Source organism: Oreochromis niloticus, linkage group LG15, assembly GCF_001858045.2.
Source record: "Oreochromis niloticus isolate F11D_XX linkage group LG15, O_niloticus_UMD_NMBU, whole genome shotgun sequence".
Lineage (NCBI taxonomy): Eukaryota > Metazoa > Chordata > Actinopteri > Cichliformes > Cichlidae > Oreochromis > Oreochromis niloticus.
The window spans coordinates 39,082,564-39,100,139 of record NC_031980.2 but is presented as its reverse complement, the minus strand read 5'-3'; the positions used below and the strand labels follow the sequence as shown (position 1 = coordinate 39,100,139).

The following is a 17,576-nucleotide window of genomic DNA, read 5'->3' as shown; positions in this document are numbered from 1 at the left end:
TTTTTTCTTTAACTTTATCAATAAAACAGCTGCACCTTCCATTGACAGCACATGTGGTACTCTAACCTTTGTACTGTTTTCATCAGTTCATTTTGCAGTTAACATGTGAACATGTTGGATGATCTGTCTGCTGTCACTGGGTGGTGCTGTCTGAATCTGAGGGCAGCTCCTGTAATCACAAAGAGAACAGAACCATCAAACTCAAATATAAATTTTATCCCTCAAAATTGAAATAAAGCTGATTCTTCTGTCCTCACACACTCAGGATCTGAAGTTCTTCTCTTACATTTTTTTCAGTATTACTACAGTACTTTAATCCATAGTTACCGATTAATGAGGAGTTACTGAAGTACAAGCTTTAAAAAAAAAATGTTACTGTCTTTACAGATGTGGCAAGAGACTGAAAACATGCTGTTGTTTGCACATATTTAATATTCAGCTCTGCACAGGAGCTGAAGCAGAGTGCAGCCTGTTGCTTTTACAGTATAATACTTGTAATAAAAGTACAGTAACAGTAATTAGTGACTGAGTAGCCCGGGGCGTTTCTCTTGATTTCTTTAGTAAATTCATTCACCTGCACAGATTAGCTAAACGAACCCTGACAGCCGAGTGCTCATTTAAGCTAGCTAGGTCTCAGGACCTAGCTAAGGACGGTAGTTACAGATTAGCTCACAAACACGTTTAACTTACCGAAAAAGTGCAGCGGGGCCTCGGGTCCTTCTGTCGTGTAGTCCAGTTAACTGAAGAGCACCTCAGGCTGTCAGGTTAAAACACTCGATCCTGTTTTCGTAACGTAAACGCTGGCCCTCCTGAGCCTTGTTAAAATCTCCCAATTCTTTTAATCTTTGGGCTGAAGAAAGGACAATACTCTGTGTATAAGTGCTCAATCAACAATTATTTATTTCCATACAATTCAACACTTAAGAGCATAAGAACCATCATGATGGGGAGACATGCCTGCAGAGGGTCACAGCAAATCTCAAACTGGTGGTGGGTTACTCAGCCTCTTATAGCCTCTAGTGGCCCCCACCTAGTCGTAAAAGCCTAAACATTCACATTCTTTCTCTCACACGGCACCTAAGTTATGACCTCGGCTCCTTGTTTTATCTCCTCCTGTTGAGATGGGGCAGAAAACCTCTCCGGTATGTTCTGTTCTCTTCTAATCAGACAAATAAGGCCATGACTCTCTGAAAACGGTATTTCTTATAACTCAGCAGTATCATGCATCATAAAACAATATGATTCATTCACAATAAATCAGCAGTCTAATCTAATACAAATCAGTTTAATAAATCTAATAGTTATCACTTCTTCAGGAGAATAAAGCAAACTAAAACTACATAATTTCACAATCATTAATCAGGGGTATAACATGGCATAAGATAATATAATAATCTCACAGCCTACGCTCTATCTGCTATTCCCGAACAGAGATACGCAAGTTTCTCTGTGACTGCAGCTGCCAGTCAAAGCTGTTATGATGACGTTTCACCCCAATTTAACATCACCACGGTAGGAATTAGAATCAAACTTATGGGAAAGGAGACCCCTTGGACATCAATCAGCGTGATGAGAACTATTGAAAACAAAAGAAAGAATCTTTGGAAAAAACTTATCTGAGGAGAATAAATTTACTTTAGTGTGACCCAGTCCCATCTGCTAACATGGAGGAGGTGGGATTTATGACCTATACTGCAGCCAGACACCAGGGGGCAATAGAGATGTTTTGGCTTCATTTTTGGGGAGCTGTCGCGTCGTCCATGTTTTCTACAGTCATTGGGTTTACCTTTCACAGACTCGCTGTTTCGCGGATTTTTTTTTTACAGCGCATTGTGTTCTGCGTTCTGATTGCTGTAGACCATTGTCAATCAATCTCGTATCTCCTGTACAGCAGTGGTCCCCAACACCCGGGCCACGGACCGGTCCGTGAGTTGTTTGGTACCGGGCCGCGAGAGTTGAGGCTCGGATGTGAAATGTATGGTTTTCAGGGTTTTTATCGTTAATTTGGTTTCCCTGGGTCTTTTCCTGTGTTGTAGTTGTGTGTCTTATTTTGAAATAACTATTTACACATTATGTCTGTGAAGGTTCTCAGTCATCCAGGTCATTGTAGTCAAAGGAGTTTGCAAAGAAAAGCGTCTGGACTTCTTTAAGTTGCTTGAAGACGTTTCACCTCTCATCCGAGAAGCTTCTTCAGTTCTAAGGTCAAATGGCCGAGAGTCCCAGATTTAAACCCAGTGGGAGTATCCCCCCAATGAGGGACAAAGGACTCCCTGGTGATCCTCTAATCACATGCGCCAAGGTGTGAAAGCGGGTGTGGGACCTAATCAGCCAGGGTTTCGGGTGAGCCCATTGTGAAACCTGGCCCCACCTTGTCATGTGAATTCCTGAGGTCAGATGGCCCAGGATGTGAGTGGGCGTTAAGGCGTCTGGGGAGGGAACTCAAAACTGGATTATAGATGGCAGACAGTTGGTGTCGTAAACCACCGCCTCTGTTCAAAGATGGTCGCTCACAGTGGACATAGATGGCCTCTTTCACTCCTCTTTCAAACCATCTGTCCTCTCTGTCCAATATGTGAACATTGGCATCCTCAAAAGAGTGACCTTTATCCTTAAGATGCAGATGGACTGCTGAGTCTTGTCCTGTGGAGGTGGCTCTTCTATGTTGTGCCATGCGCTTGTGAAGTGGCTGTTTGGTCTCTCCAATGTAGAGGTCTGGGCATTCCTCGCTGCACTGTACAGCATACACCACGTTGTTAAGTCTGTGTTTTGGAGTTTTGTCTTTCGGGTGAACCAGTTTCTGTCTGAGTGTGTTGCTGGGTCTGAAGTACACTGGGATGTCATGCTTGGAGAAAACTCTCCTGAGTTTCTCTGATACACCGGCTACATAGGGGATGACAATGTTGTTGCGTCTGTCTTTCTTATCCTCCCTCGCTGGTGTCTGATCTTCTTTTCTGTGGCTCTTTGCTGACTTTATGAACGCCCAGTTAGGATAACCACATGTTTTCAGTGCTTCCTTTACATGTGTGTGTTCCTTCTTTTTCCCTTCAGGCTTGGAGGGAACATGTTCTGCCCGGTGGTGTAGGGTCCTAATTACTCCAAGTTTGTGTTCCAGAGGGTGATGGGAGTCAAAGAGGAGGTACTGGTCCGTGTGTGTGGGCTTCCGGTAAACTTCAATGTTGAGGTTGCCATTCTCTTCAATGTGCACCGCGCAGTCCAGGAAAGGCAAGCAGTTATCCTTTGTGTCTTCCCTGGTGAACTTGATGTTTTTATCCACAGCATTAATGTGCGCAGTGAAGGATTCCACTTCTTGTGTCTTGATTTTGACCCAGGTGTCGTCTACATATCTGTACCAGTGGCTGGGTACTCCTCCTTTGAAAGAGCCAAGAGCCTTTCTTTCCACTTCCTCCATGTAAAGATTGGCTACAATAGGTGGCACAGGGGAGCCCATGGCACAGCCGTGTTTTTGTCTGTAGAAGCCTTCGTTGTATTTGAAGTATGTTGTGGTAAGGCAGAGGTCTAACAGTGTGCAGATCTGATCGGGTGTGAAGTTGGTCCTGTCTTCCAAGGAGCTGTCTTCTTGTAGTCCTTTTCTGACAGTCTCCACTGCTTCCGTGGTGGGTATGCAAGTGAAGAGAGAGACTACGTCAAAGGACACCATGGTTTCATCTGGATCCAGGGTAAGTTTCTGGACCTTGTCGGTGAAGTCGGTGGAGTTCTTGATGTGGTGTGGGGTGTTCCCCACGAGAGGTGCAAGGATGGTAGCAAGGTGTTTCGCAATGTTATATTCACTTGCATACCCACCACGGAAGCAGTGGAGACTGTCAGAAAACGACTACAAGAAGACAGCTCCTTGGAAGACAGGACCAACTTCACACCCGATCAGATTTGCACACTGTTAGACCTCTGCCTTACCACAACATACTTCAAATACAACGAAGGCTTCTACAGACAAAAACATGGCTGTGCCATGGGCTCCCCCGTGTTCCCCCGTGTCACCTATTGTAGCCAACCTTTACATGGAGGAAGTGGAAAGAAAGGCTCTTGGCTCTTTCAAAGGAGGAGTACCCAGCCACTGGTACAGATATGTAGACGACACCTGGGTCAAAATCAAGACACAAGAAGTGGAATCCTTCACTGCGCACATTAATGCTGTGGATAAAAACATCAAGTTCACCAGGGAAGACACAAAGGATAACTGTTTGCCTTTCCTGGACTGCGCTGTGCACATTGAAGAGAATGGCAACCTCAACATTGAAGTTTACCGGAAGCCCACACACACGGACCAGTACCTCCTCTTTGACTCCCATCACCCTCTGGAACACAAACTTGGAGTAATTGGGACCCTACACCACCGGGCAGAACATGTTCCCTCCAAGCCTGAAGGGAAAAAGAAGGAACACACACATGTAAAGGAAGCACTGAAAACATGCGGTTATCCTAACTGGGCGTTCATAAAGTCAGCAAAGAGCCACAGAAAAGAAGATCAGACACCAGCGAGGGAGGATAAGAAAGACAGACGCAACAACATTGTCATCCCCTATGTAGCCGGTGTATCAGAGAAACTCAGGAGAGTTTTCTCCAAGCACGACATCCCAGTGTACTTCAGACCCAGCAACACACTCAGACACAAACTGGTTCACCCGAAAGACAAAACTCCAAAACACAGACTGAACAACGTGGTGTATGCTGTACAGTGCAGCGAGGAATGCCCAGACCTCTACATTGGAGAGACCAAACAGCCACTTCACAAGCACATGGCACAACATAGAAGAGCTACCTCCACAGGACAAGACTCAGCAGTCCATCTGCATCTTAAGGATAAAGGTCACTCTTTTGAGGATGCCAATGTTCACATATTGGACAGAGAGGACAGATGGTTTGAAAGAGGAGTGAAAGAGGCCATCTATGTCCACTGTGAGCGACCATCTTTGAACAGAGGCGGTGGTTTACGACACCAACTGTCTGCCATCTATAATCCAGTTTTGAGTTCCCTCCCCAGACGCCTTAACGCCCACTCACATCCTGGGCCATCTGACCTCAGGAATTCACATGACAAGGTGGGGCCAGGTTTCACAATGGGCTCACCCGAAACCCTGGCTGATTAGGTCCCACACCCGCTTTCACACCTTGGCGCATGTGATTAGAGGATCACCAGGGGGTCCTTTGTCCCTCATTGGGGGGATACTCCCACTGGGTTTAAATCTGGGACTCTCGGCCATTTGACCTTAGAACTGAAGAAGCTTCTCGGATGAGAGGTGAAACGTCTTCAAGCAACTTAAAGAAGTCCAGACGCTTTTCTTTGCAAACTCCTTTGACTATTTACGCATTACCATAGCGACCAGAGAGCATTAAGGGGCAGAGAGGAGGATGTTACTCTCAATGTTGTTGGCGCATTTCAGGAGGACGTTCCTAATAAAGTTACGCAATTACACAGTCAATTCGCGTTTATTATTATATTTACAAAATACCAGTTTTTGTCTTGGTCATATCATTTTATTTTGTTGTATTAACCGCGACACCTTAAAGGCCGGTCTGTGAAAATATTGTCTAACTGGTCCATGGCACAAAAAAGGTTGGGGACCGCTACTGTACAGTACAGAATACATTTACCTTGTCTAATTTACATATATCTTCGCTCGCTAGCAGTGTGACTCTGAAGTGCTGTACTGTATGTTTGTAAGTTTTCTCCCCAACAAACATAACAATGCCGACGAAACGTTTTGCACCGCCAAAGGGACCTGCGGTTACCTTTGGTTTCATTCTATAATACTGGACTTATTTTTCTACAAAGGTTTGAACTGTTTAAACAAAAGAGAAAAGTTTGAAAATGTTCATGCCTGTCTGAGAAAAGTCTATAAAGCATGTAGCGAGGGTCTTTACAGTCTTAAAACATCTATAATAATAATAATTGTAAAAATTAAAGTTGGCTACTTCGCGGATTTTACCTACCGTGGGTTATTTTTAGAACGTAACTCCTGCGATAAACGAGGGATCACTGTATTATTAATAGTAGAGTCTAGGACATCTGATTGATAAACATCAACATTGATTATTATGCACTGTTATTTTTGTTCACGGAGAGCAAAAAATATAAAACTCTCTCTCAGCTTGCTCGTTGCCAAAAATGGCCACCTTTTGTGTATGTTCACAAAATGCTATAAAATTTATATTTATTAAAACATTTTTCTACTTTTACCAAATTGAATCTTTAAATTAGCACCATTCCTTTTTAATCAAAACCAAAAAGTTTATCTAAATTATGTTTTTTACTCTTTATGTTTCATTCCATTTGCATCAACACAGCAGAAATGGTCGGAAAAAAAAAAAAGAAGTGAGGTGGCCACATAAGGCCCGCACAGAGCCCAGAGGGTTGATGTGTAAAGTGTATAAAAATGTTATTGGTTACAAGGTAATACATTAATGTTAATATCAACGGTAAGCTTGTTATTTTGAAGTTACAAGTATAAACAAGGGTTAGGGGTTAGGGTTAGTGCATTTACACTGCAATTTTTTACTGAAATTATGGTCATGGAAACAAGCGAACAACATTTTGAAATAAGTTTAATTGGAATTCTGTACACTGAAAAAAAAAATCCCCAACAACACATAAAAAAACAAAAAAAAACAAACAGCCAGTGCCTTCATCTGTCCATTAAATGTCCCTGCTTGTCAGCACATGCTTTTAAAAAGAGCTCCATGTCCTCTGCAAACTGAAAAAGAAAGAGTAGGAAGTCCCTGTACACAAACACAGTGCAGATGACAGGCCAGGCAAACATCTATTGATCTGTTTGAATGCCTTCTCATCATGTGAGCCTTGAAGTTTTTTTTAAAGAAGACTGAGATCACAATGAGGGCATTTCATTTTCATGGACTTTCTATCCCTCCAAGACTGTTGGAAAAACAAAAGTGATGGTTTGGTGTGGTATATGGGGTACAACGATAGTGGGTCTATTCTTCATCAATGGAAACCTCAAGGCCACTGGATATTTGAAATTGCTACATGATGATGTGTTTCCCTCTTTATGCACTGAAGCTGGCACGTTCCCTGAGTTTTTCCAGCAGGATGGTGCACCACCACATTATGATAAGATAAGATAAGATAAGATAAGATAACCTTTATTAATCCCACACGTGGGAAATTTGTTTCCTAGATGAACAGTTTCCTGGAAAGTGGATTGGTTGTCGTGGGCCAGTTGAATGGCCCCCAAGGTCTCCCGATCTGACCCCCTTAGACTTTTATCTTTGGGGTCATCTGAAGGCAATTGTCTATGGTGTGAAGATACGAGATGTGCAGCACCTGAAACTACGGATACTGGATGCCTGTGCTGGCATTTCTCCTGCGGTGTTGCTGTCAGTGTGTGAAGAGTGGGAGAAGAGGGTTGCATTGACAATCCAACACCATGGGCAGCACATTGAACACATTTTATAAGTGGTCAGAAACTTGTAAATAACTCATGAAAGAATAAAGTTACGTTGAAACCAAGCACACCATTGTTTTTCTTGTGACATTACCAATAAGTTTGATGTGACACATGGCCCTCTTCCTATTGAAAAAACAAAAGTTGTATCCAAGATGGTCGACTTCTAAATGGCCACCATGGTCACCACCCATCTTGAGGAGTTTGCCCCCTCACATATACTAATGTGCCACAAACAGGACTTTAATATCACCAACCATTCCCATGTTATTACGGTGTATCCATATAAATGGCTCACCCTATACAATGTGAAAAGCAACTTGTAAGTCAACAAATAGACTGCAGAAGTGCTGAAAAGAAGTGCATATTTATAACTTTAACTATGAGGTATATTTAATACCAACATACTTTTGAAAGGCAAAGCTTTTTTAATGTGTCCATTTATATGCTCCTCAATCTTTGACCTGACAGTAGGGCTGAAAGTGGGGCACAGAGGGCAGTGAAAGAGTCTTCTGCAACACGTGGTGCAATTCTGGCTTTGAGGCAGAATTCCAAATTGATATGTGCATCTAAAACAGAGAGAAAAACAGATAAACACCATATACACATTTAAGTTAAGGTTTTAGCAGAAATAACACGTTACAGTTAGCATGTAAGAGATTTGGGGAGAAAATGTTTTTTTTTTAAAAAACATAATTTACCAGACACTTTTATTTGTAACATACGTATCTATCGACATATAACAGGCAATGTAACAAAGGCTAACTAAAATCTGGGCAATTAAAAAAGCAGAATAGAATAGAATAGAATAGAGAATATTAGTATTTATAAATATATAAATCGTTTTGTGACAAACCTTTCAATGTTGATGCAGGTGGAATGAAAGACATGAATAAAGTGCAATATGCAGTAAATGGAACAATGTGCACTGATGTTACTGATAGTGAAAAGTAGTGAAGTGAATTTGTTCGATAACAAGTAAAAATCAAATACGTTTTAAACTGACCACTAAATGCCTACCAGAGGTGTCAAAAGTACACACATCCTTACTAAAGTTTAGATACCTCTGTTTAAAAATACTCGACTAAAAGTAGAAGTATTCACTCAACTTTTTACTCAAGTGGAAGTAAGAAGTACAGGCTTTTGTACTGTACAAAAGTTTAAAGTAATTTTGCATCCGCAGCGCGGGGGTGGGGTATATGTAACAACCCTGATTTGAAAATGTAGGGAGTACAAAGTACATATACCGTAAATCCCGGACTACAGAGCGCACCTGATTAAAAGCCGCATGCTCTAGTTGTAGAAAGAAAATCTATTTTGTACAGGCCGCACCGGATTATCAAGCCGTATGCGTTTCACCTGTAATATGAGATACCCATATGGAAAAGATATATATAAATCTTATAAAGTTTGTATCTGTCTTGTGTGAAACTTGTATGAAAAGCATACAAGAGTGAAAACAGATATAAGATCCCTTGAAAATTGTATAAATGAAACTTGTATTTTTTGGATACTTACTAAAACAATATATGAAAGTAATGAGAAAGTGGCCACTTTCATGAGTAAATCATATAAGCCTTATATGATTCACTATATGAAGTAGGCCACATCTGATGCAAATCTTTTATAAGTTTTTTCTATTTCTTTTCCATATGGGTATTTACACAGAAATATTACACGTGAGGATTTTTAACGTTTAATTTAATCCGTAAGGTAACATAAACATGGTAACATAAACGTTATGGTAACATACAAAAATACATACTGCAAATGCTTTTTTTCCCTCAAACAGCACCTGTAACACGGCTACATTTAAGTATACGTACGTATCGGTAACACACAAAATACGTTGCTTATGGTTTTTTTCCAGAACAGTGCACAAACAACATTATGTTTCTTAACAACTGATAAAAATATATACCGTATATATACACTACTTATCATTTTAATTGGTCTACTGTTACCAGGCAAAATGTTTTTGGCTGCATGACAAAAAATATGCATTAGCCGCACGTCAGTATAAGCCGCAGTGTTCATAGTGTGGGGAAAAAAGTAGCGGCTTATGACCCGAAAACTACAGTACTCATGCTAAAATGTAAGAAGTAGAAGTATAAAGTAGGCACAAAAAAGTACAGCGGTAAAGTACAGATACCAGAAAATTCTACTTAAGTAATGAAGTATTTGTACTTCATTACTTTCCATCTCTGATGCCAACAAAAAATCATATTTTAATGCAAAATGTGTATTTTTTGTCTTGTCGCCCACAGAAGCCCTTAATCCAGCTCTCATACTTTAACCAGGGCCAGTAAACAGACATATCTGTGTGTTTCTCTGCCATGAAGCACGATAAAAAAAACAAAATCTAAAAATGACCGTTGTTGTAACACAAACAGAGTGCCAACATGATCAGTGTAAGCAAATTAGATGATTCCTAGAATTATGAAATCACTAACGGCATATGTACATATGAAAGAGTCTGTCCCAACCTTTACGATCCACTTGCAAGGTTTCCACTGTATTCATGCAGGTTACGTGTTTCCAGCTACTGTGGAGGTCACGTGTATCCGGTTACTGTGGAGGTCACAATATGGTGCTCCACAGTGGCTCCAGCCAGACCCTTCTCGGTCAAAGGAAGCTGTGCTCTCTCCTTCCTCCTTCACCCTCCTCTTCCTCACTGATGGACTACAAACACTGACTTTAATAACAGCTGACACTCCTCCCTGCGTTATCATGGTGACACAGTGAATGTGTTTTAATGAGCTGACGTCAGATATTCAGATGTTTCCTCTCTCTAACACACTCAGCGTCTTCCTGTTTCCTCTCTTTGTGAGCTGAACTCCGAGTTCTTCCTCTGTGGTTCTCCAGCTCTGACCAGGCTTCATGTCACCTGTGATGACAGCACTAGGCAGATCAAACTGCCCAGCTCCGTGTGGTTGTGACCACAACACACAGGAGAGCGGTTCTTCTTTGTAATTATTAGATTTAATATTTCAGGTACATCCAGTACACAAGTATGGCATCATCATCATCAAGTGATTACAGCACCAGTACCAACAGGTGGTTTCAGGTTGGTTTGTGTGAATATTAAAGACAGTCTGAGTGAATCTCCGTACGTGTGAACATCGTTACTGTAGCTCAGTTATGTCTTTGATTAGAGACAAACTGGTTTTTAGTGAAATTAAAACTGAGTTTAGAACAGAAATAATCGATTAGATCAGCTACAGAACCACAATGACATAGAAACAACATCATAACGTCACATATGTGACTGAGCACTGAGACGTTGAACAAAATGCCCAGAAGAGATTAATTCATTTATTCCATCGTTCATTCGCAGACAGACACATTTTACTAAGTCCCAGCTGCACATATCAAACCAAAGGTGCAGGCACATAGCCCTGCACTGTAAATCATCAACTGTGGGCCACAAACATTTCGGGTCTGGGAATCAGCACTGTGTGTGACCTGTAACCAGGGTTTGTAAAGGGAAGTGGCTCAAACAAACAAAGGAAACAACAAAGAGGTGAGTCCGCCCTACAAGACTTTCTCCCAATCATTCGTACTTAACCTTTCGTCCATCATGGCTGAACGGACTCACCAAGACAAAATTATGTTTGAATCAAAAGAACATAAAAGGACAACAGAGGCAAGATTATCAGTGAAAATGTTACACCATAAAAACATTTCATTAAACTGTTTAAAATAACCATCATCACAGGAGAGCACTGACCTCACGCACCCACAACGTTTCCAAAGCTCCTCCTCCAGGTGGCGCTGGTTACACATACAAACAACGTTACATTCATTATATTCATTTGAGCGCCTCCATCATGTTTAGTGCGTTTATCTGTTTCTTTAGGAAACATGTTTCCTCCATATTGCCTGAGCAGTCACATGACAGCAGGCCTACCTGGCCAGGTGAGAACTCTGCAGGTCCTGGACAGGAAGTAAAGACCATCTGTGGACTGGGGAGGGCTCTGAGGGTACACCTGTGATGATCTTAGACTGCTGTGACCACAGCACATGGCAGACGGTTACTTCCTGTTAAAAGGGAGTTCTTCCTCTCCACCGTTGCCAGGTGCTGTCTGGCTGTCAGGGTTTCCTCTCTGATACTGCAGGGGCTTTCCTCCCAGTATCATTGAATTGACTATTGTGACTCTGCAGAGTATAAATAAAGCTGAATTAAACTTTATGAAAACGACGTTAGAGCGACGAACAGAACCTGTCTGACGTGAGCGGTGAGCGAGAGAGCTTCACACAGACTGACATGGAGAGAGAGGGAGTGTTTCCTTCCAGATGACTTCACCTTAAAAACATGAGTGAGAGACACAGACTCCCTCCCTCCCTCTCTCTCTGTCTCCAAACACAAACAGCCCTTCTTGCCCTGTTGTCACAGCAACAGCCCCCTCCCCTGTGGGTGTGGCAGACCCCGAGGCTGCAGAGTTAACCCTTCAGCTCCACGAACGTGTCGCTCAGGTCAGTTTGTGAACGTTTGAATGCTTTCTGACAGGAGCAGACACCTGACAACACCTGACAAGAAATGACACACTAACGTGAACCTTCCACATTAAAAGTCCATCTCTGTGTGAAGGTTTTCTGAGTCTGTGTCAGGCTGTGGCAGTGAAGCAGTTAAAGGTGTGGATGCTTCCACTGTTGGAAAGTTGGACGGAAAAATTTTCCTCAGAGACAGCCAATCAGAGCGCAGGACACACACACACACACACACACACACACACACACTGAGAGCAAGCATTCAGGAAGCAGCTCCGCACTTTTCCTGCAGCAGGGACGTTTTGGACATTTTGGAGTTTCTGCTTTGACGCTGCCATCATGGTAACCACGGAAACCCACCAGTCTCAGGACCTGCTTGTCCCCTCTCAGAACATGGACCAGGACCAGGACCAGGTAGACCCCGAGAACCAGCAGGAAGAGGACCCGGCCTCGCCCTCTTCTCTCATGGCGGGACTGGACCCGGAGAAGATGAGTCAGGGTCCCGTCAACGCCATCACAGTCCTCACGCTGCTGGATAAGCTGGTCAACATGCTGGACGCTGTGCAGGAGAACCAGCACAAGATGGAGGTGAGGTCACACCTGGGGGCTCTGGCTCTGACACAGGGTCCTGAAGCTCTCACCAAACTCAGTTCAACATTAGTCCAGTTTATCCTGGAATATAAACAGGAGAGTGTGCTGGTGTTTCCAGGATCAAAGACAGCTATGTTCAGCCACAGTCCAGACCAAACTCCAGTCAAAAAACTCCCTGATTTCCCTGTAACACCTTTATTCTCCTCTCTCTGTGACCGCTCGCTTTCTGGCTCTCACACCAACGTGAGGCAGCTGCTGCCTGCCACATGTTGAGCTCTGGTGTAACTGTGGATTCCTGTCGTGTTTGTCACTGACAGACGTTTACTACAGACTGCAGATTAGGCCGCAGGCTCGCACTACAGCCTGGGTTTGTTTTTCCGGATCAGTAGCAATGCTTGGGACATGTTTCCTGAATTTTCAGTCACTTTATTTATCCCTACGGGGGGATTCAGAGTGCAGAGAGCGGCATATACAGTGAAAAAGAAAAGAACAAGGATGAAATAAAAAAGTAAAAATCAGTTATAGCAGTGCTAAGCAGCAGGTAATGTACAGCAAATAAAGCACACCATGTGTACGTCCATAATGTCCAGAATTCAAATGTGTAATCTCTGGGATCCTCTCAGATTTTGTTACCGATGAACTATTGAACCGAGGTTATTGGCTGGTTGCATCTCAGGTGCACCAGGTGGAGATGGAGGGCGTGGTCAAGGGGATCCAGGCTGACATGACCAAACTGTCCAAAAGTCAAAGTTTCACCTCGAACACGGTCAGCAAACTGCTGGACAAAAGTCGCAAGCTGTCTGTCACTATGAAAGAGGTCAGTGAACCCAGCACAAGTATGCGGCACACATGTGTCAGTACACAGCACTGATTTACAGAACACCTGTCCCTAACCCTCTCACCTGTGCATTGATGCAGATTCGTGATAAGATGGAGCGTCAGGGCATGCAGGTGAAGAAGCTGGAGGCCAACCATGCCCACCTGATCAACAGGAACAACTTCAAAGTCCTCATCTTCCAGGTTAGTGATACCCCTGTACAGGTGGGTCAAAGGTCAGAGGTCAGGCACCCCATCAGCTGGTCTGAGCCTCTTCAGGAATATCCAGGATTTCCTGTTTTCTGCTGTGGCTTTTTTGCATGAATGCAGGTGAGTGCAACCTGCTACAAAGCTCCTCCCACCCCAGCATCATTTGTGAGTGACACCTGGACCAGGAGCTCTGAGGCATGCTGGGAGTTGTAGTTATGAACAAAGGAGGTCTGTTAGGGTCCAGCTGGCTCTCAGGCGGTCGCCTTATTTGGCCACTGGCTGCTGCGGGAACTGAACTGGAAAAATGGACAGTGGTCATGTGATCTGGTTATCACAGTGACAGTCAGCAGAGTCATGAGGTCAGTTTTTATTTCCAGACCTTGTCCTCGGGGCTGATATCAGCTGACGCGGTGTGCAGTAAAGCTGTAGTACTGCAGTATCAGTGTGTACTTATGAGGTGTGAGCAGGACTCAGCTGTAGTCAATACTACAGTTAGTACTACAGTCAGTATACTTAAAGTCAGTACTGTCTTCTCTCACTGACAGTAAACACTCCCATCCTCCCTAAATACCCAACATTCCTCATGAGTTTTAACATGTGTGTGTGAGTCAGAGTGTGTTACTGTGTGTGGCTCTTCTGTAAGCCCTCCCCTGTTGTGTTTACGTGGACAGCACTGCACACACTCATTGCTGGGGTTCTTCAGGTTCTTGTTGGTTCTGGTTCTGTTCTCTGTGGTTCCACTAGAGGTGAAACAAAAAAAGAGATCTCACTGGGCACAATTGCTTTTTTCCTGGTTTATCAAAACCTTTAAGTTCTCCTTCCACCAAGATCCCCCTGGTGTCAGAGGAGAGGTCTCTGGTTCCTCCACAGATCACCAGACAGCCTCCTCATGCTCTCCTGTGTTCCACTTTAGGAGGAGAACGAGATCCCCTCCACTGTTTTTGTGAAGGATCCTCCTCCGTACCCTCGAGATGAGATTTTGGAGGAAGGCGAGGAAGTAGAGCTGGGCAGCGTGGATGGCAACCGTTCCCAGGAGGGCGGGCTCCAGACTATCGACCTATCATCTGATGAGGACGTTGGGCTGGAGGCAGAGGTAGAAGACGAGGAGTCGTGGCCTCAAGATTTGGAGAACATGGAGAAGTCCAGAGCTGAGAAACTGAAACGATCCAGCCTGAAGAAGGTGAGAAATAAAGACGGTGAGACAGGTGAGAATAGTCACACAGACAGGTAATTGTGTTCTTCTCTACAGGTGGACAGCCTAAAGAAGGCGTTCTCCAGGCAGAACATTGAGAAGAAGATGACGAAGATCGGAACGAAGATCGTTTCTGCAGAACAAAGAGAGAAGATCAAGCAAAAGACCGCCAGCCTGAAGGTTTCACCTTTGAGCTTCCACATGAGGAAGGTACAGAGTTCTTTATTATTACACAAAAACATCAGGGTTCTCTAAGGTTCCTTTTACTATTTTCCAGAGACACCACCAATGTACCCATTAGGTCCCAGTATGTTCCCCTCACAACGTTACCCTAAAGTTACCCAGTCCACATGGAATGTTCCACCAAAGTCTTCTGAACAATGTCCGGGTGTTCCACTGAGGTTCCCCTTGGGTTTCTCTGGATTTCATATCTCTGATTTTGTGTTTACAGCCTCGCAGCAACTCTGAATCTCAGCTTCCAGAGGCCTCCGCTCCAACTGGGGAGACACTTACTACTGAGGCTGAGATCCAGCTCTCCCCTCTGGGCAGCACTGAGCAGGAGGTCTCCTTCACAGAAGTTCATGCCCAGCTGGCCCCAACCGAGCAGCAGCAGGAGGAGGAAGAGAAAGAGGGGGCGAAGGAACAAGAGAAAGAAGAGGAGAAGGAAGAGGAGAAGGAGGTGGTGAAAGAGCAGCAGACATCAGTTGTGGTGGAGGCTGATGTGTCGGTGGTTTCGGAGGGAGTTGGAGAGGAGTATGCTCTATCCTCCACCCTCCCTCAGGAGGAGAAAGGAGAGGAGGAGAAGGTGAATGAATCCTAAACACTCCTCTGGTAATGGAGTTTCATAAGAGACAAAACAAACCTGAGCTATGATCAATCAGAAAGTCCTCATCTTCTTAAATTAACATTTGTGTGCCTGGGTTCTTTTTAGGTTTTCCTTTCACAGAGGTTCTTCCTAGGTTCTCCTTCAGTTCCGCAGTTAATTCCTTAAAGATTCTCCAAAGGTCATATTAAAGTTCCTCTGGGTTTACAGTATAGTTTAAGAACCGCAGGCATCCTCCAACATTTCCAAAGTTCCCTCAATAAAAAGCATCCTCTCCGAGCCCTCCGGGGTTTCTCCATGTTCCTGGTCTTTATGCTAAGCTAGTCTAAGTAGCTGTTTGCTGTAGTTTCATATTTACAGACCCGAAAATGTTGAAATGTTCCTTTAAAGTTCGGAGCTCAGGTTTGTTTTATATATATTTCTGAGTATTGATAAACCCCCACAAACAGTCCAGTCCAGTGTTACATGTGATCCTGTAAACCACATATCTGTTACGTTCCTTAGTGTTTTAGGTTGAAGTATGCATGACGTCGAGAACTTTAGTTACTCCACTGATCTGAAACCTAAAGCTAGAACCTGGAGATATGGGGTTTCTGCAGGAACAGGATGATTTTTACGTTCCTTCTTTTATTACTGATATGCGTCCTTTTTAAGCAGCTGACCGATGTAACTGTGATGATTGGCCTGATCCGAAACATAAAACATTCACCCAGTGGAACCCAGTGATGTTCTAAACCCTCACCTGTCAATCATCCAGATCTCAGGGAACACAAGGTTAATATGGTGCTAAACAGACCCCTAGAAGATTGACAAAATGTTCTACAAGTGTTCACCTAATCTGATCCTTCAGGTTATTAGAACATTATACCAGTGTTCCGCTAAGGTTCCCAGGAGATCCCTAGATATTGTTAACCTGGCAGTACCCTAATGACCCCTTGAGGATCCCCAAAGCATTCTGTCAAGGTTCTACTGACATTCCCAGCATGATCTCCAAGGATCCTGTAGTATTCCGGTAACAATCCCAGTTCTAACCACGTGTTGTCTAAAATGTTCCTCTGATGTTTATGTTGAGTTGTTATTTGGTTAAACTGGTTGGTTTTGATTCTCTTAGACTCTTTTTGTCCCAAAAGATTCAGTCTGGTTCTCCAGAGAATTCTCATCTTTGACTGCTCTGATGTTCAACTAAATTTTCCATTAAGTTTCTCAAGATCAACTGTTGGTTCCACTGAAGCTTTTCTACAAGATTTTTACATTTGGAACTTGCTTCACTTAAAGTTAAACATTCCCCAGTGCCTTCTTAAGCTCTCCCAAAGATATTCCAAATATTCCCTGAAAGGTTCCTCTGACATTACTCTACATTCCACTGATATGTTCTCCTAAAGTTCCCCTGATGTTTTCTTTACATTCTGCTGAGGTTCTCCTGAGGTTCCTGCCTGTTTCAGTTGCTGTGTTGATTTACTAAACATGAATTTTTATCTAATGTTTTCTTATTCGATCTATATTTTTTTCCTCTCTGAGGGACTCAGCTTTTCAATAACTTGCCCTTTCCTACTTATTAACCATACAGAAGTATTTGTGACCAGAGTGTAAACCTCCTCAGCAGATCTGATCAGACTTATTGATCAGTTTCTTGCTTTCAGGTGTAGCATTTCTGTTTTGCTTGTTTTTATTTTACCACAAACTTTGTGCTGCCAAAGAACTGATTTCCTCTTCCAATCAATTATCTAATCCTCTATATAATCAATAAAACCTGTGAAACCACACGACTGCCTCTGCTTCTGATTTAATGATTGATTCCTGATCAGATGAACATAGACACAGGTTTCAGTTTATGAAGCTTTACAGTTATTATAAAGAAAATCAATCGACTATTGATTGATTTCAGCCAGCACAGACACAAACAGTGAGAAGTACCTCCTCACAGGTAAAAGTCGTCCAAGGACGTACCAAAGTACTGCTGAAGTACTGTTTGTACTTGCCTTCAAGACCTTGAAAAGGACAAAATCATTGACCGCCTCACATATCACCGCCTTTA

At 43.2% G+C, this 17,576-nt stretch overlaps 1 protein-coding gene and 1 long non-coding RNA gene across 7 annotated transcripts; one reads left to right on the top strand and one right to left on the bottom strand.

The window, feature by feature from the left end:
• Positions 1–7,643: 7,643 nt before the first annotated feature.
• Positions 7,644–11,974, bottom strand: LOC106097022 (uncharacterized). 6 transcript variants are annotated; one of them, XR_003214187.1, is made up of 4 exons: positions 11,329–11,974; positions 11,149–11,192; positions 9,905–10,100; positions 7,644–7,987 (listed from the first exon to the last, which is right to left on the bottom strand). It is a non-coding gene; the product is annotated as an uncharacterized LOC106097022 (long non-coding RNA). The 6 variants fall into 6 exon arrangements; XR_003214186.1 differs by having other exon boundaries at positions 11,149–11,974; XR_001223351.3 differs by having other exon boundaries at positions 9,905–11,192.
• Positions 11,975–12,115: 141 nt separating this feature from the next.
• cavin2b (caveolae associated protein 2b) lies at positions 12,116–17,304 on the top strand. The gene is made up of 6 exons (XM_003458632.5): positions 12,116–12,497; positions 13,177–13,317; positions 13,419–13,520; positions 14,440–14,706; positions 14,776–14,928; positions 15,170–17,304. Exons 1-6 carry the CDS (start codon positions 12,249–12,251, stop codon positions 15,536–15,538), a joined length of 1,281 nt encoding a protein of 426 aa, XP_003458680.1. The 5' UTR covers positions 12,116–12,248; the 3' UTR covers positions 15,539–17,304.
• Positions 17,305–17,576: the final 272 nt, after the last annotated feature.

Excerpts from the sequence above, each read along its gene's own strand:
- cavin2b (XM_003458632.5), top strand. The coding sequence starts at position 12,249 with ATGGTAACCACGGAAACCCACCAGTCTCAGGACCTGCTTGTCCCCTCT. Across the intron at positions 14,707-14,775 it reads AACGATCCAGCCTGAAGAAG|GTGGACAGCCTAAAGAAGGC; the intron begins GTGAGAAATAAA and ends TCTTCTCTACAG. Across the intron at positions 14,929-15,169 it reads TGAGCTTCCACATGAGGAAG|CCTCGCAGCAACTCTGAATC; the intron begins GTACAGAGTTCT and ends TTGTGTTTACAG.